General features: G+C 49.2%; 1 protein-coding gene across 1 annotated transcript; it reads left to right on the top strand.

Moving 5' to 3' along the window:
- The first annotated feature begins 5,105 nt into the window (after positions 1-5,105).
- Positions 5,106-17,445, top strand: PAOX (polyamine oxidase (exo-N4-amino)). Its single transcript, XM_006880110.1, has 7 exons — positions 5,106-5,289; positions 5,739-6,225; positions 7,345-7,544; positions 11,866-12,124; positions 13,381-13,493; positions 13,999-14,156; positions 17,323-17,445. Exons 1-7 carry the CDS (start codon positions 5,106-5,108, stop codon positions 17,443-17,445), a joined length of 1,524 nt encoding a protein of 507 aa, XP_006880172.1.
- The last annotated feature ends 2,746 nt before the right edge of the window (positions 17,446-20,191 follow it).

Here is a 20,191-nt window from a genome sequence, read left to right as displayed (position 1 = left end):
CGAGGGTCCGGGAACGGGATCGAGGCTGGGGGCGGGGCTCCGAGGGTCCGGGAACGGGATCAAGGCTGGGGGCGGGGCTAGGAGGGCTCGGGACCAAGGCTTGCGGAAATACAGGCAGGCGGAGGTGCCACCCACTTGCTCGCTAACCTTTCTCCTGCTTCACTTCTCAGCTCCGGAACTTAAAGTCTTCTCTTTGGGACACGTGACCAGCCAAAAGGGGAAGACATGGAGATGCCACCTGGGTTCCTCAGCCAACAGCTCCCATCTCCAAACGCACTATTAAGCAGAAATTCAAAATCTCAGTTGACGATTGGAAGTTTAATAAGCTCAGTGAAATTTCTCAAAAGTATAGCAAAAGGTAAAGAGGTGGGAAATTGAAGAGCCCGCAAGGACCAATCATGAGTATCCAACAGCCTACTACAGGGATTCCAGGAAGAGGTAGCAGCATGCTGAGAAGTCGTGGGTAGAAATAGACTGTAATGTTGAGACAAGGAGGCTGCTGGGTACACAGAACTGTATATGAGAATAGATTCACTAGGATGGCTGGGGTAGGATTCTGGCATCCTCCAGCTTCCTGCAGAGACAGAATCACCATACAACCAAGTTGATTCCTGTGGGGCTGAGGTCAGACAGACCTCTTTCCACCTTTTCCCAGCCCTCCTCCCCATGGCATTCTTGACGATGACTGTACCTGACACACACATGCTCCATGGTTGTGGGGATTATGGAAGAGGTTGTGACTCAGGTTTGAGAACACTCAGGATACAGTTTTCCTACTCAGGACACCCTCTTCTTATCTTTCAGGATATGTCTTCACATCTGTCCTGTAGCCAGGTCCCTCTGGACGTCAGTGCCCAGCTTGGCCTATGCTCTGCTTGTGCAAGTGGTATAAAGCTCTTTAGCTCTGTTACCAAATGCTCAGGAGGCCTGACTCCACAGTAAACTTCGCCTGTTAGTGCTCAGCTTCAGCTCTGTCAGCAAACCCAGTTCCAAGTATCTGGAGGCACCCACTCTGCCAGTAAGCCTCCTTTCCTGGGTTCTTCAGTGCCCTCACATCATGGTCCCAGAGCCCACCGCAGCCTTTACTGTTAGGAGTCTCTCTGCCTCATGTGGTCTCTATGTTACAGCGTATTCTCTGTGTTGGTTGTGTCTCTCTCGTTTTCTTTCTGTAAAGCTTCGTCTGACATACTGTGGACATGTTGCAAGGACAGACCAGTCCTTGAAAAGGGATATCATGCTTGGGAGGATGGAAGGACAGCTCAAGAGAGGAAGACCCTGGATGAGATGGATTGACTCAGTGACTAGAGTGATGGGGGAGGGGATGTGTGCCAGAGACAATAAGGTTGGCTCAGAATAGAACAGGGCTCAGAGCAGATGAACGTAGGGTTGCAATGAGTCGCAAGAGTTTGACGGCAAATAACAGCAAGCAACAACAGAGTGTGTGTGTGTGTGTGTGTGTGTGTGATCCTGCGTTCTCTGTGTTTAAGTATGGAGGTTCCCAGGACAGGGATGCTGGATTCTCTCTCACTCTCTGTGTGCATGCATTTTCTAAGTACAGGACATTGTCAGTACAGGGATATTCCAAAGGATACAATCTACTCTTGACTCTTTATTTCTTGATGTTAATGAGCTCTTACTTTCCATGTCTGGAACAGCTCAGTTTACTTTAACTAGAATGGAAAAATTTATCAGTTCCCTCCACTCTTGTTAGGGTCACTTACACGTTATTTGCATTAACGTAGAGACTAAGGTACCCTTCATTTAAGCAATGGGTTTTTGTATGTTTGGTTTGTTTTTTTTTCTTCACTTTAAGCAATGGTCTTTTCAATTACTTGCTATATATCTGAAAATTGGACAGTGAGGAAGGATGACAGAAGAAGAATTGATGCCTTTAAGTTGTGGTGCTGGAGTATTGAAGATCCCAGGATGGGTAAGCTTTGTCTTACATATGTTGGTCATGTTGTTAGGAGGGACTAGTTCTTGGAAGAGGCTATCAGGCTTGGAAAAGTGGAGGGTCAGAGAAGGAGAAGAAGACCCTCGGGGAGAGGGTTTGACCCTGTAACAGTGAGCTCAAGCATATCATAACAGAGATGGTAAGATAAGAGATGGGAAGGAGGCACAGGATAGAGCAAGGTTCAGTTCTGTTGTTTATAGGGTTGCTCTGTGTTGTACTCAACTTGACGGCACCTAACAACCACAAAAACGACAACCCTCACAAGGTGACATACATCTCCTTATATTTTCTGCAAGCTATATAATTCCTTTAGTGGGCCACAAACACCTACTTTGCACAGCTAGAAGGGTCATATAAGTAATTCTTTATACTGCAGTCATATCAAAGCAAGTCACTAAAAGAGATCTAAAAGCTTCCAGAGAGAAATAAGCAGGCCACCTACAATGGTTAGAGAGCAGGATACTTTGAATTTCACAATAGCATCTCTAGAAGAGAGGAGATTCAGGAGCCTTAGACATGAGAAATCTTACAGAAAAAGATTTTTAAGTTAGAAACAGTACATGCTTTGTAAATGACTAATTATGTAAGGACAAAATAAAGACATTTTTATTTTCAGGATTATTACTACTGTAGTAGCTTAAAATATTAACCTCCCACATCCTCTTCTCAAAGGGATTATGTGCTCTCCTAAAACATAAGAGTAAATGAAGAAAAAAGAACACATTGTGGGGAAAAGAAGCAAGCAAGAGAGACTGCAGTAAAGGACACTGAACGGTAGGAGTTTGCAGCATGGACTGCAGGGTCCCAAGTCCCTGTCCTGTCCTCCATAGGTGACTGATGAAGGTGGAAGGGCAGTGCTAAGCACGGCAGAGAGTTGCACAGAAAGGCCCCTAACATGGTGGTATAGGGGCCTCACAAGTGGCCAGAGCCTCTTCTCCAGCTGCCATCATACTGGGACATGAATTCTAGCAGGAGGCTGGAGGGACACCACCTGAGAGAGCTGTAGGTGTGGCAAGTGGAATTAGGGCATGGGAAGACAACTGCCCTTTGCCTTATTATCTTAACCTTGTTAAGTATTGTTTTATGCCCTAGTTAAATGATCCATGGGGATCCCTGTTGACTTAGTCTGTAAAAAACTGAGCGGCTCACACCTCTCTGGTGCTTTGAATTCACCAAAGACACTGAGGGACAAAGATGGGCAATTTCCTCACAGCCTTGGAAAGGTCAGCTATGAGTTAACTCAGACTCCACGACAATAAATTATATGGTGCACAAGCAATACCCATGGAAGGAGCAGTGAGGAAAATCAGACGTGTTGCCCTTGGCAAATCTGCTGCAAAAGACCTCTTGACTTTGAGGACTAAGACACCCCAAATCATGTTGTTATTTATCAGTGTATGCTGTTGAGTTGGAACCAACTCAGAGCTGACCCTCCAGTGGGTTTTCAGGGGCTGTAAATCACACAGGAAGAGACTGCCTGTTTGTCTCCCACAGAGCAGCTAGTGAACTTGAACTGCTTGTCTTTGGGTTGGCAGCACAACCCCTTATCCATTAAGCTATCAGAGCTCTCTCAAATGCTTGTGAAAGCTGGACAATGAATAAGAACCACCAAGGAACTAAACATGCCTTTGAATGATGACGGGTGAAGGTCTTAGTTACTTGGTCAGTCTGTAATAGAGATACCATGTGGATGGCTTTAACAAACAGGAATTTATTTTCTTGCACTTGAGGAGGGTAGATGTCCGAGTTCTGGACCCAGGCTCTAGGGGAAGGCTCTCTCTCTGTCAGTGGTAACGTCTTTGTCTGCTTCAACCTCTGTAGGCCTGGCCTTCCCTGAGCCCTCTCTGTGTGTTGGCCTTCCTGTGGATCAAGGAAGTTTGTTGTACAGGGATCCTGGTCTAAAAAGAGCCACTCCATTCCTAGTGGTCCTGAGGTCACCCCTTCTCAGTCCACTTTCCTCTCCTTTAACCTCTACTGAGATGAAAGGTGTTACAGGCCACGCTGAAGGTAACGAGTTTTACTTTAGATCAGCCATTTAAGAGTGTTGCATTTCACCTTAGTCCTCCTTAAACTACTTGGTTTATTGGATCATGAGGGATCATTCACTATTCAGTCCATACCAGTGAAGAACACTGACCACACCATCCATGGTCAGTCAGAACGAACATCTGTTTGTGTTTTTTTTTTATGCAAATCAATATAAAGTATTTTTTTTCAGTTTATTATTAATTTCAATGAAAATGTACAGAGACTTTGGGTTTCCATTCATTCACTGTTGCAAGAACATCTGTTTTTCAAGAAGTGCAGGCAGGACGCTCCTTAGGAGCAAGGGCTGTTGCCTGGTGCCCAGGAGTCCACCTGAGAACAAAAGGTCTGCACACCAGACTCAGTGTTGCAGTCACTTTGTCAACCTATCTCTGAGAATCTTCCTCTTTCACTGACCCTCCCAGCATGAACTGGCCTCTCCTGACAACATGCTCCAAAGTACGCATCTCACGGGTGCACACGTTCTCACCTACACGCACCGCTTGGTGTTATGTGAGCCGTACTCAGCAGCCCGCACCCCCCGACGCACCGACGTGTTGAGGCCTAACAGAAGTGAGTGGGTCTCACAAAGATTAGAGCTTGTACCTGGACCCTCTGGTGGGCAGAGGCTGAAGATGAAGGTGCTCACAGATTACAGAAGCCAGCAGGAGGGAAGTGCCTTTGCGGCCTTCAGTGCACCCACAAGTCTCCTCCCGGACCCTGGCACTGTGTGGGATCCTCGCCTCCCCTTCCAGATCAGAGCCCAACTCCAACGCTTCCTCACCTGGCCCTGGCACACGCTGCGCCCTCTCCTCGCCCCTTAAACGTCGTCCTAGGCCCCGCCCCCGGGCCTCGTCCCCGAGCCTCTCCACCCCAGGCCACGCCCATCCCATCCCCCCTCCCCATTCCATTCCCGCCCCCAGACCCACCCCCCCCAGGCCCCGCCCCACCCTATTCCCGCCCCCCAGACCCCCCCTCACCCTAGGCCACACTCCACCCACGCCCCCTGGACCCTTAAGGCTCCCGGCCCTTCCCTTTCATTGGCCTAGGCTCGCCGGGGCGCGCGGGCGCGCAGAGATCCCAGGGCCTCCAGCCGGGACGCATCAGAACTGCGCGGGCCGGCGCGATGCAGTCGGCTGGCGGCGACGTGGAAGCCCAGGGCCGCCGCCCGCAAGTGCTCGTGGTGGGCGGTGGCATCGCGGGGCTGGGCGCGGCGCAAAGGCTCTGCCGGCACCCGGCCTTGCCGCACGTGAGGGTCTTGGAGGCCACCGGTCGCGCAGGGGGCCGCATCCGCTCGGAGCGCATGTTGGGTAACGGCACTTAGCCGGAGCTCTTTGTCGAAACCCCTCCCCCGAGCCCCTTCCCGGCACCCAGGTGGTGCCCTGGAGCTTGGCTGACCTTTGGCCTGGGCCTGCGCCCCACGGTGAACCTGGCCTGGCTGGCGCTTGTCTGGCGCACAGAATGAACCCTCACCTCGCTCCCACTTTTTCAGCCCGAGTTTTCGGGGTCCCTCTCTCCAGAGTAATAGGGAAGGGACCTTCCCGCCTGGAGTGTTTGGAGGCCCCATTCTGCCCCTGTGGGCAGACACTTGGCCCTGGCGTCCCCGACAGTGCCATACCAGGCCAGCCTGTCTTTCTGAGGCCTTTTTGCCAACTCTGACTGGCGGGTGTGGGGCCCCGCTGGGAGGTGGGTGTAGTCTCGTTTCCAGAGGACCATGGCCGAAGAGACCACCTCAGGCAGCACCTCTGTCCCTTCCCAGGTGCCGTGGTCGACACAGGTGCACACTGGATCCATGGGCCGTCCAAAGGCAACCCCGTTTTCCAGCTGGCCTCCGAGTATGGGCTGCTGGGGGAGAAGGAGCTGTCTGAGGAGAACCAGCAGGTGGAGCTGGGCGGCCACTTGGGCCTGCCCTGCGTGACATATGCCAGCTCTGGTCGGAGCGTGAGCCTCGAGCTGGTGGCGGAAGTGGCCGATCTGTTCTATGCTCTGCTTGACCAGACGCGAGAGTTCCTGCATGTGGCCACAGCCCCTGTCCCTAGCGTTGGAGAGTACCTGAAGCAGGAGATCAGCCGGCGCTTGGCCGACTGGACAGAGGAGCAGGAGACCAAGAAGCTCAAGCTGGCCATTCTCAACAGCCTCTTCAACCTGGAGTGCTGTGTGAGCGGCACACACAGCTTGGACCTGGTAGCCCTCAGGCCTTTTGGGGAGTACACCATGCTGCCAGGGCTGGACTGCACTTTCCAGGGGTATGTGTGAGGCTCTCCCACTCCCGCCTAGCCCGGGTCCTGTCCCTCTGGCTCTGGGAGGCAGAAATGGGCAGAAGGCTCTTTGCCCTTCCCTGTTTCAGAGAAGCTGTAGCCTTTCCTTGGTTTTGTCCATTTAAGGAAGAGTTATTTAGAAGAGAACGTGATTGAAAGAAGGGAAGAAGTCCTGCCACCCTTTCTTCTTTCCATGTTTTGGAGCCTCCTGCATCCAGTTCTATGTGAGCGGCTGCAGAGATGGCCAGACACTCCCTTCTCTGAGTTGGGTGCTTGGGATCTTCTGGGTGGCCCCTCCTGCCAGGCTGCCTCAACTGTACCCTGTTGTGTCTAACTGGACCTTTTGTCCACTCAAGGCTCCCAATCAGGGGCCTACACATTTGTGGTTCAAGTGCTTTGTTCTTGGGGGTCTTTGTCTTCATTAGCATCCCTGCGGCGTGTCCCAAGTTAAGCACCTCGGCTTAGGAGCAGCAGGGGTGGAATGAAGCCAGTGCCAGGCCCTGCTCCTGTACCCTGAACCCCTCCCTGGGTGAGGCCAGTTCTAGGCTCTTCCTCCTGAACCCTAACACCACCTCCTAGGTTAAGGCCAGCGCCAGGCCCTGCTCCTGCACCCTGACCCCCCCTTCTTGGGTGAGGCCAATTCTAGGCTGTCCCTCCTGAACCCTAACACCACCTCCTGGGGTGAGGCCAGCTCCAAGCCCTCCCTTCCTGCACCCTGACACCACCTCAAGTGAGGCCAGCTCCAGGCCCTCCTCCTGCACCCTGGCCCCCACTTTCCTGGGTGAGGCCAGTTCTAGGCTCTCCCTCTTGAACCCTAACACCACCTCCTGAGGTGAGGCCAGCTCCAGGCCCTCCCTCCATGCATCCCGACCCCCTTTCTCTGGGTGAGGCCAGCCCCGGGTCCTCCCTTTCTGCCCCCTAATACCCCCACCCCCATACTCCACAGCTGAACAGAGCAGTACTCTGCAAATCAGGAGGAAGCTTAGTGGCTTCTTCTGAGGAGGTGGTTCTGGCCCTTAGGGCGGTATGAGGGTTTCAGGGTCTACTTCAGACAGCCACCCTTCTCAAGACCAGCTCTCTCAGCTCTTGTGGCTTCCTGACCCCTAGGGGCTACGAGGGACTCACCAGCCGCCTAGCAGCCTCCCTGCCCAAGGACGCCCTGCTTTTCAACAAGCCTGTGAAGACGATTCACTGGAATGGGTCCTTCCAAGAGGAGAAGGTTCCTGGGGAGACGTTTCCTGTGCTAGTAGAGTGCGAGGATGGGGACTGCTTCCCAGCACATCACGTCATCCTCACTGTGCCCTTAGGTAGGGGTTAGCCTCCACCCAGACATGCAGCCCACACCCTGCACACTGGGGCCCAGACTTGTCCTGGGGAAGAGTGATCACTGGGGTGTGTGCTTTGCTGCTAGGCTTGCATTTTCCAGGAAACTTCACTGTTGGCAGGTAGACCTGCCCCCCTTACATAGGATTACTGCATGTTGGAGCAGAGCTGGGCTCCATAGCGTTCAGTGGCTAATTTTTCAAAAGTAGATTAGCAAGTCTGCTTCAGAGAAACCTGAGTAAATGCAAACCTTGTAGTACTATCCATGTGTAGTACCTGTGACACTTTCCAGATAGATTATTGTTTTTATGCCCTTCCAGGTAGACAGAAGGAATGTATTATGTATTCTAGGGAGCTGTGCTGCCAAGCCAAAGGCAGGTGATTCGAATCCACCGGCTGTTCCACAGGAGAAAGTTGAACAGTCTCCTCCCATGTGACTTACAGCCTTTGAAAACCCATTGCAGGATCAACTGTGAGTTGGATCCAACTCGATGGTACACAACAACAACAACATTTTATGTACCCGAGTTCTTTGAGTCTAAAAGAGAATCAGCAAGCATGTGCTTTGCTACTTCTGAGGTAGCTGGAAAGGATCAAGATGCCTTTAGAGTGTAGCCAGCTTCACTTTTTTGTCAGGAGGAAAAGGCATTAAAAAGCCAGGTGTCAAGATTAACTCTGCTGTTAACCTGTGGATAGAGTTGCAGTTATAATCCTGTTTAATTCTGGATCCGATACTGTAAGTCTTGGAGTAGAAATGGCTTTGAATAGGGTAGAGCTTGAAGGTGACAGACTTGTAGCTACCCCTTATTGACCAGTGGTCCTCTGGAGGCACCATGGTGGCACAGTGCCCATTTAGGCTCACTGCCTCCTACCTGGCACTTTCTCTGCTTGACAAATTTGGAAATTTGGACAAAGCAATTAATTGCCTAGGTTCACAAAATTAGCAATACCAAAGCTGACATGAGGAACAATCTTGGTGTGGCCAAAGGGAGGCAAGTGGCCTCCTGAGGGGCCACTGCAGTTTGTGTCCTTTGGGACAGTGCTAGGTCATGACTTGAGGACAGGCATGCTTTATGTACCTCTCCGCCTACAAACGGAGTCACTTCTCTCCATCCATCTTGCTCCTGAGTTGCCTTGGTTCTTAGCTTGATACATTGATGTCACTGTTTCCAAGTGAGCACATAGGTTTGCTTTGTTTTTTAAATTTTATTTTACTTAATTAACATTAATGGTGCTGCTCACTCGCTCTCTCCTTACCAGCGCTTGCTCATTTCTGCAGTCCTATTACTGAATTCCTGCTGGGAACTGACAGAGGGGAATTTGATCAGCAGACATGGGTTACAATTCCTACTCCATTGTCACACAGTCTTTTCTTACTGCCAGGCAGGATTCTTTCTGTTTGTACGTGTTGTCATTTAGTAACCTTTTGTGGAAATTTGGCTAACTTCCCGTTTTCTGCCTCATTTAATGTTTTTCAAGTACATTTGAAAACATGCATCCATGCCTCCGGATCAGTTCTTGTGGAGAACGTTGCTGGGTGCAAGCCTGGCAGATGAGCCTGCTTGAGAAGGATGCCTCCAGGCCCTCGGACCTGAGGTCTCTGCCTCATTTTCTAGCTGTTCATCATTTCTTATGTACTTTCAAGAGCTCTTTTTCTCTTAAATTGTGCTGCGAAGATTTACTTTCAATTTGTTGTTTTAGGAATTTCTCCCCCCCCCCCCCGCAGAATAATTTTCCTGTAATTGTTAGGTGTCATTGAGTTGTAAGGGTACAACTCATACTGATCCTGTGAACAGCAGATCTGAACCTTGGCCTGTCCTGTACCATCCTTACCAACTCTTGATATTTTCCAGCCCATTGCTACAGTTACTGGGTCAGCCCATCTTGTTAGGGGTCTTCCCTTCTTTTTCTGACCCTCCACCTTTCTCAGCATAAGATCTTCTCCCAAGGACTGGGCATTCCTGACATTCCCATTCACCGTCCTTGCCGCTAAGGAGCACCTTGGCTGCACTTCCTTGAAGCCAGGTTTATTTATTCCTTGACAGTCCAGGAGACTCTTCTCCAACACCTCAATTCAATGATATAGATCCTTCTTCTGTCATCCTTATTCATTGTCCAACTTTTAGATACAAAGGCATTGGAAATACCATGCCTTGGATCAGGTTCACCTAGCCTTTAAACTGACATCTTTGTTTCTTAACACTTTAGAGAGCTTCTTGACCACCTTTGCAGTAAAACACAGCTTACTTTTAAAACTGACACCATTGCTCTTCAGCACTTTGGAGAAGTCCCTATCAGCAGATTTTGCCAATGTAACATATTTTGTAAAATTTTTGTGACTACTGATCCCCTGGGTGCTGATTGTGGATTCAAGCAAAATGAAATTGTTGACAACTTCAATCTTTTCTTCATACATTATGATGTTGCCTATTGTTCCAGTGGTGAGGATTTTTATTTTCTTAATTTTAGTACTAGCAGTCGAGAAATTAGAAGATGTATTGTACTAAAAAAAAATTTAAAAAAATGAAAAGAAAAAAAAGAAGATGTATTATACTGGGAAAAATCTATTGATAGGGACCTCTCCAAAGTGCTAAAGAGATTGTAGTTGTTGTTAAGTGCCTTTGAGTCATAGGTGACTCATAACAACCCTATGAACAAAAGACCTGAACACTTTTATGACTTTCATTGTTTCTCCAGGTTCATAGGGTTTCAGGAGGCAAGCTGTTTCCAAGGTGGATGCCACTCCTGCTTCCAAGCTTGTTTTAATCGAGGAGCTCCACCAAACACTGTCCACCACGGATTATCATTATCACATTTGACACATTAGTGCCACAGTGTTCAGTATCACAGCAACCACGAGTTACCAGGGCTATAAGACCTAGAAGAATGTTTGACCAAAAACAATTAAAACCAGGCCTGAGGGCCGTGGATTAAAGTCACCGCCTTTGGCTTGGTAGCATCACTTTGTGTCCACTAGGCCAACTGAGCTCTCTCTCTGACAGTAGTGTGTTTAACCAATAAGGTGCATCTGATCCAGGCCATATCTTTCCAGTTACTTCCAGTGTATCTGGAAGTTGGACAATGCCTTTGAGTTATGGTGTTAGAAGTGGATATTGAATATCCCACGGACTGCCAAAAGGGCAAACAAGTCTGTCTTGGAGAATGTGCGACCAGGGTGCTCCCTGGAGACAAGGATGGTGAAACTTTATCTCACACACTTTGGGGAGGTTGTCTGGAAGGGGCTCGTCCTTGGAGAAGGACATTGTACTTGGAAAAGTGAAGTGTTAGCACAAGAGAACCTCAACAAGATGAATTGATGCAGTAGCTGTAACAATGGGTTGGAGCATATCAGAGATGATAAGGATGGCACAAGATAGATCAGAGTTCAGATCTATTGTTCATAGAATTTCTCTGAATCATAGTTGACTCTGTGGTATGTAAAAACAACAACAGCAGTGTTGAGATGTTGAGGTGTAATTTATACTGAAGATTGTGTAGTCTTTGATCTGCACCAGGTGTTTTAAATCCTCTTCACTTTCAACAAACAAGATTGTGTCATCTGCACAATGCAGGTTGTTGGTAAGTCTTCCTTCAATCCTGATGCCACATTCTTCTTCATAGAGCCTAGCTTCTCAAATGATTTGCTCAGCTTGCAGATTGAATAGGTATGGCGAAAGGCTACAGTCTTGACACATGCCTTTCCTAATTTTAAACCATGCAGCATTTCCTTAATTTGTTCAGACAACAGCTTCTTGGTCTAGTTATAGGTTTCACATGAGCACAACAATTAAGAGTTCTGGGATTCCGTTTCTTTTGTGTTGGTCATAATTTGTTATGATACACACCATTAAATATCTTTGCCTAGTCATTAAAAAAATGTTCCTGCAGCTTCTAGATAAAGCCTGTGCATGTAACCCTTTTGCAAAGGAACTCTTGAACATGGTGGCTCACAGAGGGTTAGAGGCAGACGCCTCAGGAAGGAGAGACCTGGTTTAGCTGACCGTTTGAGTGGGATGATGTTCAGTGTCTCTGCCTAACCAATTAGCAGCCAGGGAACGTGATGAGCTGTCCTCTGCCTCCATGCTGGTCATGTGCTGTTCAGTTTACTGCCTGCTGTGGACTGTAGGGTGGGTGAACATTGCTTACACGAATGGGCCTTTGAAAGAGGGAGTGTGCTTGGAGTCCTGCATCTGTGAGTCTGTTTCTCCGATTCCTTGGATTGGGGCACGAGGAGGGCCCTCATTGGTTGTAGAGCCCAGTTTTAGAGACCTATGTGAGTAAGGGGAGTCCAATTGTGAATTCCAGGTTTTCTTAAGGAACATCTGGACACCTTCTTTCAGCCACCGCTACCCCCCGAGAAGGCAAGAGCCATCAGGAAAATGGGCTTTGGGACCAACAATAAAATCTTCCTCGAGTTCGAGAAGCCCTTCTGGAAGCCAGGTTGCCAGCACATGCAGGTGGTATGGGAGGGCTCGTCTCCGCTGCAGGACGAAGATGGAGCGCCTGTGCCGCGGGACGCCTGGGTCAAGAAGCTCTCTGGCTTTTTGGTCCTGCCCTTGTCTGGGTATGTACTTTTCCCAGGTTTGTCTGTGGGAGCTGCAGGCGGCACCCTGAGTGTGTGTGTTTGGGAGGCATTTGACATAGAGGTCCCAGCAGTGTGGTGATTTGTTGGTGCTAGTTTCTGGAGAGTTCTGCAGGTGGGATCTCAGGAGTACTCCAAGGCCCTGGTAACAGACATCCGAGCTCTAATCCCTCAATGAAACAGACAGATTTCCACATGCAGCCTGTCAGTGTGTCAAGACCTGGAATGTTCTGGTGGAATGTGTGTGCGTGTGTGTGTGAGAGAGAAGAAATAAATCTCAAGGAAAAAGCTTAAGTACTTGAAGAGTCTAGCAAGTCCGAGGCTTTTGGGTCAGATCTCAAGAGAGACCTGACTGGTGGTGAAGTGAATGAATCCAAGGCCACCAGAGAAGGCAGGCCACAGCTCACATTCAAGACCTGGATTAACTGCCAAAACAAAACTGACATGTGGCAAAAGCAGCGAAGCTCTGCTGGGTGCCTGTCACACACTGGTGAGACTCCCTTTCAGCTGTCTGGTTGCTACAGCAGACATCATCGCGGAAGTGGTTACATCGTGTACAGTCTCATCAAGGAAATGACACTGTCACAGTAAGAGAATGACCATTGTAACTGCCAAGCCAGGGACTCCAAGTGGACACAAACCTTAACCATCAGAAAAGCTTTCCGCATGAGGGGATTAGGTCAGTGGGTAAAGTTCCAGGTCCACTCATTTGGCAGCACAGCATGTGTAGAGCGGCCATGGCAGACAGAAAGGTAGACGCAGTGTGTTTCTGACAACCCTGAAAGCAAAATCAGCACACAGAGGTCTGAAGTGGCTAGTTCAGCTGGCAGCTGTGACACACACGCCGTGGTAGTGCTTTCCCATTGGTCAAATAAAGACACTTGTTGGGATGTCCTAGAAGTAACAACCTTCTCTGCTTCCCCATGGATGCTGTCTGTAGCGAACCTGACGTGTATGGTGGTGAGGAAATCAGCACCAGCTCACAGCTTGGGCCCACCACCTCATCACTGCTAGGAGCACAGCTTCTGCCATGCTGTTTTTGGTTGGGGCTGTAGCCATTAGCATCATGGAATCATCAAGTTGGCTCTGGCTACACAGACCTGACCGGGTCTTGGGACCTCCAGGATTGGGGCTGCACTTGAAAACTACTGACTGACATTCTCTGGGTGGGCTGTCAGAAGCCCCAGGGGTGGTCTCTGGCTCCTGCCGAGCCCATCTCCTGGCCTTTCTCCCCACAGGCCTGTCCATGTCCTCTGTGGGTTCATCGCTGGGCTTGAGTCCGAGTTTATGGAGACGTTGTCTGATGAGGAGGTGCTTCAGTCCCTTACCCAGGTCCTCCGGAGGATGACAGGTATGTGCCCTGCTGCAGGGAGAGTGCCCTGTGCTTGCTGGTGGCCAGCCTCCATCGGGGACCCAGCTCTTTAGAGATGAATGTGACTCTCAGCACTTCCAGGCAGACACCTCGTAATAGTGGAGTCACCCCTAGTCCTTGCTTACAGGGAACTGATAACACTATACAAACCCTTTCTGCAAATTCTACATCAGAGGAAGTGATATTCTCAGCCAGGCTTTTACAGATAAAGGAGCTGAGGCTCAAACAGCAAAGTGACAGTGTCCTGGCCAGCACTGCTACGCAGCCTGCTGCTCTGTGTGGCCGCTTTGTGTAGGTGCCGCTTCTTATTAGCACACACTTGTCTGTGTCTGGAGTTTAGCTGGCTTCTTTCTGATACACTCTGAAGCTTGGTTTTATTCCCTGGCCAGCCTTTCACTTTGGAATCTGCTTGGCCTTTAGAGGAAAGTTGGCTGTACACATGTGACAAAAGTGTGGTAATAACATGCTTGTTTCTGTGATTCAGGAAACCCACAGCTCCCTGCACCCAGAAATGTTCTGCGGACTCGCTGGCACAGTGCCCCATACACCCGAGGCTCCTACAGCTATGTGGCCGTGGGCAGCACGGGGGACGACATTGACCTGTTGGCCCAGCCCCTCCCTGTAGATGGTGCAGACGCCCAGGTAGGATGACACCCTGACCCCTCAAACTGGGATAGACCCAGTGACGGGAGCAAGGAGCCATGGGAGGCTGGGGCCACGTGACTCTAGATCCAGTTTCTTTTTCAAATTAATACATTTTAAAATATATTTTCAGCATTATAGGTGGATATACTTAAAAAACCATAGAATTCACAGTGCTGGTTGGCAAAACGAAACCAAACCCAAACCCAAACTCAGGCTGGTGGGTGCACCCCTCCCTTTCCTAAAGCACCTACTCACTTAGCTGACCCTTTCTTCTGAGTTTACTGTATTTCTAAAGAATGTGTTCATATTTCTATTTGAAAACAAACAAAATGAGTGATGAGAATATGCAGATGTGCACAGTGCATAGAACTCTGTGTGCCCTCATCTTCTGTGGGTGTCATCTCAGAGCACTCCTGTTCTCCCTCTGCTGGGCGTTAAACACGACTTTTCATCTACAGACATTTTAATGTGTATCTTTAAAAGATAAGGGTAACCTTTTTAAAAAGTGTCAACGATGATGCCATCACCTATAAGTAAAAATTAGCATTGAATCCTCAGTATCATGCGGTGCTCAACCAGGGTTAATGTCCCAGTTGTCTCATACTTTTGTAGTTTACTTGTTTGGCAGTGTTACTTCTAGGATTTTTGTTTTTAGGCATGACTGAACCATCAGTGTGGAAGATGAGATGTTAGTTTTCTTTGAGGGGTACATGCCCCACCCCAGAGAGACTTCTTACATCAGTCAGGACTGTGATGGGTGTTCTAGCCCACCCTTAATTCTTTTACAACTGCCTGGTTTATTAATTCTTTTCGAACTGCTTGGTTTATAACCATTGAGGAACATCAGAAAATTTTATTACATGTAGGGCCTTAGGGACATAGTCTAAGGAGTTGCACTGCTAAGTCAACCTCCCCAGAGGTCGGAATTCACCAGTGACTCCACTGGAGAAAGCTGGCCAATCTCTTCCTGTGCAGTTCACAGCTGACTACCCCCTGGAGGGTCAGCTAAGAGTTAGTTGGCTTAGACTCAGTGACAATGAATTTCATCATACGTACGTATGTATTTTTGAAGGACAAAATTCAGCCCATGACAATGTATGATTGGGAGTGGGGTGCACATCAGGTGTGAGTGTGAATGTGTGTGGATTGAGTATAAGAGTGAGTGTCTATAAGAGTGAGTGTGTGTGGAACGTAAGTGTGTGAATATGTGAGCATGAATATGTGAGTGTATGCAAGGGTGTGAGCAAGTGTGGTTGAGATTGAGTGTGGTGTTGTAAGTCTGTGAGCATGAATGGGCGAGCTTGTGTGCATGACCATGTGTTTGTGTAAGATTGTGAATGCATGATGGTGTATGAGGTGTGTGTGAGCGTGAGTATGAGTGTATGTGAACCCTGAGTGTATGAATGTGTATATGGTTGTGAGGTGTGACTATGAATGTGTGATTATGTGTATGTATGCATACATGAGTGTGTAAACTCGTGTGATAGGTGTGACAGCACAAGCGTGTGTGGGTATGATTGTGTTAGTGTATGAGTGATTGTGATGTGTGACTGAGGGCACAGGCATATGTGGTTATGGGTGTTGTGGTTGTGTGTACACATGTGAGCATGTGTCTAAGGGCATGAGCATATGTAGTTGTGTGGGGGTGTGACTAGTGTGTTTTCTCTGTCCTCATTCTCCAGCTGTTTGCACACCTCACACTTGATGTACCTGAGTCTGTCCCATCAGCTTGTGCTTCTTGAAGATGCTTGCTGCTGATGTCCCGGAATCAGGGTGTGCTGCTCTCCTGTTTGCTCCTGCAGTCCCCAGCTGGTCCCCACCTTTCTATGAGAGGAAGCTCATCACCGCTGAGTTGTTCTACCTCCTGGTCACCCTACGGCACAGAGGAGAGCTGTCCCACAGGCTGTGGCCTTGAATAAGCACACTGCCTCCTTTTTCTCCCTGGGAGTGGCTGCTGAGTTAGAGTCACTAATATCTCTGTAGTAACTCCTTAACCACTGCGCTGCCAAGGCTCTTTTCATCCAGCTAAGGAAGTGATGAAACTGGGATCTGTGCAGGTGGCACTGTTCTGCAATCAAAACCATCCAACCCCAAAGTCATTGACATCAGCCACTTCCAGCACAAAGTGACCCTGTAGAGAGTAGAAGGTGCCATTAGGTCTCTTCTTGAGGAAGCAGATGCCACATTTTTCTCTCCTGGAGCAGCTGGCAGATTCAAACTGCCAACCTTTTGGTTAGCAGCCAGATACTTAACTGCTGTGTCACTGTGGTCCCTGATGAGAAGAGTGTTACAGACATTTCCAATCTGCTGGGTGAAAAATTCCAGTTGTAAAACAAGTCCCTGGGGCTTGAAGGTTTTTTCATGTTGCCATGGGGAAGCCCAAAGCCTTTCAGGTCACCTCCCCATCATCTGAGTATTTTAAAATATCTTAGAAAGCTTGAAAGACTAAGTACTGGCATTTCTTGCTAGTGTTTTGTCCTCCCTGTGCTAATCCTGGGGGTGGGGGTGTATCTCCGCTTGGTTGTTCTGAGTCCACGCGCTGTTTGCATCTGGCTGAATCAGTCAGTGTGGAAAACCCTCCGCAGCAACCTGGAAATGCTCTGCTCTGTCCCCCTTCTAGTTTCCCAACTTTACTCTCTTTCCGGGCTTTTGTTGTTTAGGTGTTAGACCTTGACTGTCCCTCAAATAGTCTTGCTGTGTGTTGCCTTTTAACTTTTTAACTTTGCCTTCTTGCTTGACTGTGTCTTGTCAGTCTTCTGCAGTTTGGTTTTTTTTTTAAATTTTTATTTTATTATTTTTGTGTGAGGGTACCATCAAATCAGATCTGACTGGTACAGGAGGAGATTGTCCCTCCTTCCGCGGCAGAGTATCTGGTGGATTCAAACCGTGCGCCTCTGGGATTGTAGTGGCAGCTCCTTGCCACTAGGCCACCAGAGGCTCCCCTAGTCTTCTACAGTTTTAAGTTTGCTCTGATGTCTGATTTCAAAGTGCTCCTTCTTATCCCTGTTCCTCCCTCCATTGTTGCTGTTTGTGGTATAGTGGAACCTTATTTTGTCCTTAATTAGGATTGTGTGATCAATTGAAACACAAAACCACTTGGTCACTGCTATAGCCGCAGAAAGTCTGTGGTTGCATGCCCATTCTGGCCTGGTCTCTTTCTCAGCTCCAGATCCTGTTTGCTGGGGAAGCCACACACCGGACATTTTACTCAACCACGCACGGGGCACTGCTGTCTGGTTGGAGAGAGGCTGACCGGCTCATTGGCCTGTGGGACACTGGCAGCTGAGGCCCGAGGCTGAGATCCTAGCCTGCTGTGCACTTGAGTTTGCTCCAACCATCTTGCCTACAACTGTGGGTGCCTGAATAAGGCCAGCATATTATAAGCCTAAGTACTCCATATTAACTATGCACAGTCCGAGTAAAAAGCAAGTTAAGGAACAAGGAAGTAGACAAAGTCCACTGTTGACGAGTCATGTACTGGTCAAGGTCTGCTTACCAAGCACAGAAGAAGATGTTTTATAGTCTGTTAACAAAGGAAAGAAACATCTGTGTGAGAAATGTTAATAACAAGAAGGCCAAATAACAGATGTTACTTTTAAAAACAAATTTTCAGCAGAAGCTGGAGCTTAAGGGGTATATAAGAAAGGAGTTCAACAATAAACTTTGCTATCTGCCATCAGCTGGTCGCCTCTCTGTGTCTTCTTTAATCTGTGTCCTTCCCTTAGGTTTCCCCATTGATATAACGAGGCTGGACCCCATTATACAACAGATGATGCTTGGCGTGGACTGAGACTTGGGGCATGATGGCCTTCGCCTCCCTCCCCTGGTCTCCAGGGCCCACTTCTCCCATTTCTTATTGTCCTCTGAGACCCTGGCTGAGCCTCAGCTGCATGGGAAGCCTAGGAGAGACATACGAGTGCCGCCTGGCCAGCGTTATTACAGATATAAAGGTGCGTATGCTGCTTCATCGGGGCCCTTGTTCTTTCTCCTCATCTTGCCCTCGCCAAGCCCTGTGCTCACCCCAGTGCCTGGCCCTTCTTATAGGCCCCTGGATGCAGAGTCCCAGGGTTGTCCCATATTTCGTATCTCCTGTACTCACTCAGATCTTATGGCTGGAGTCTGTGCCTTTCTGGTGAGGTGTGCCATCCTGTGTTCATGGGCAGATGCTGATGGAGACTTTCTGTGTGGTGGGCTGGGCAGTGAACTGGGATAGTCCTGCCAAGGGAGCACTTCCAGGCTTGGGAAGCTCTAGGGAGAAGCAATAGGGGAGAGTACTCAGCTCCTGGCTCCTGGCTTGGTTCCAGGGGACAACTGTGAACACTGGGTTATCGCTCAGCTCCTGGAAAGCATTTGTGGACACTGACTGGTTGATGCCCAATTCAGTTACCAGGTAGTGGTGTCTGGTTCAGAATTGACTTAGTAGCGGTGGTTTGAGTTCTGGATTATTTCTTTTTAGGCCACCTCCATGGCTCCATGTTGCTGCCAGCAAGGCCTGGGGATGGGCCTGTGCAGGTGGAGGGGCTGTGCTAGGAAAGGCGCTCGAGGCACTGAACATGCCCCCAACTCAGCCCACCGCAGACCTCATCCTTAGGCAGTAGGGGCTGCTGGAGGCTTGCAGGGGGTCAGTGTGCACTCCCTCACCTCTGAAGCTGCTCCTTCTCCTTCTGTAAGCCCCCAGGTCCCAGCCCATGTCCTGCTAGCAGAACCTTCAGCTCTAGAGCCAGTTGGGATGAAGGGCCTCTGGCCTGCTTTTTCTCCAGACCTGCAGGGACTCCACTATCAGTGTGCCCTGGTCCCTCAGCCCCCTGGCCCACCTGGGCATCCCATTCTGAGCCTGCTAACCCTGATTTTAACCTGGCTTATTCAGTCCCCACTCCTCTCTCTCAGGGCCTTTTGCCCCCATGCTACCCCACCAGCCAACTTCCTCCTCAGACTCCAGGTGACCTGGAGTTCTGTACCTGTGCTTGTCTGTGGTCAGTACAGCAGTCTTGAACTGAGACACCTAAATTTAGTAGGGCTTTAAAAAAATTTATGGACCTGGGTCTGTGAAGGAACACAAACCTCCATACATTCAAGGATCTTTACCGTGTACTAGAAGAGCTGCTTACAAGAGGGCTCTATTAATTTACAATCCTCTGGGAGACATTTTTGTGTTCAGAGAGGAAGGCTCTCGACCTCGGCAGCCCAGATTAAAGAAGGGGAACTGGGACTAGACTGGTGTCCTAGGACCTTACCCCCATCAGGCTAGAAGCACCTGGGAGGGCCTTTGTTCCACCAGGCTGGCGATAGCTCCATCCAGGGATCCAGGTGGAGATAAAGTAGTGCTCAGAAAGATTCAGAAGTTCAGAAAATTCAGAGACCTTAGACCGACGGAATCTGAAGCCAACCAAAGTCTGAGAAATGCACACATTTTGCAGGGATATCCCAGGCTCGCTGTATGAACAAGATCGTAGAAGGATTTCACCAAGAATTTGGAAAGGGCCTATTTGTTACATCCAAGCCATTGAAAAGGAAAATGAAGACTTTCACCTTTTAAAGGATATTTATTATTTAGGGAGCTCTGGTGGCCTAGTGGCAAGAAGCTGCAGTGAAATCCTGAAGGCACGCAGTTCGAATCCACCAGTTGCTCCGCGGGAGAAAAATGAGTAATCTCTTCCTGTGCCTCTGAAAATCCGCTGGAGGGTCAGCTATGGGTCGGTTCTGATTCTACGGTATACAACAACATTCTTTAATCAAGTTTGTGAAATGGGTCAAGCATTGACATAGGGGCTGCTCAGGTTAAACACAAACTCGGGACTTTTGAATGTAATGATTCTTAATAAACAGATGACTGTCTAAACAAGCGCGCCAGCCTGGGGTAAGGCTGGCCACGCTGCCCTGGGACCGCCCACTCGGGGCTGCTGCGCGCATGCTCCGGTCACTCACGGAACCCTGGAGCCGCGGAACTCAGTGGCGGGGTTCGGGTTCTCCGGGGGAGGTGCTCGGGGTGCGCGGTCCGCCGCGCTGCGCCTGCGTTTCCGGGACACAGCGCC

Source organism: Elephantulus edwardii, unplaced genomic scaffold, assembly GCF_000299155.1.
Source record: "Elephantulus edwardii isolate Elephantulus edwardi_28Jun2011 unplaced genomic scaffold, EleEdw1.0 scaffold00006, whole genome shotgun sequence".
Taxonomy (NCBI): Eukaryota; Metazoa; Chordata; class Mammalia; order Macroscelidea; family Macroscelididae; genus Elephantulus; species Elephantulus edwardii.
This window is presented reverse-complemented; position numbering and strand designations above follow the sequence as displayed.

Excerpts from the sequence above, each read along its gene's own strand:
- PAOX (XM_006880110.1), top strand. The coding sequence starts at position 5,106 with ATGCAGTCGGCTGGCGGCGACGTGGAAGCCCAGGGCCGCCGCCCGCAA. Across the intron at positions 12,125-13,380 it reads TTGGTCCTGCCCTTGTCTGG|GCCTGTCCATGTCCTCTGTG; the intron begins GTATGTACTTTT and ends TTCTCCCCACAG. Across the intron at positions 14,157-17,322 it reads TAGATGGTGCAGACGCCCAG|CTCCAGATCCTGTTTGCTGG; the intron begins GTAGGATGACAC and ends TCTCTTTCTCAG.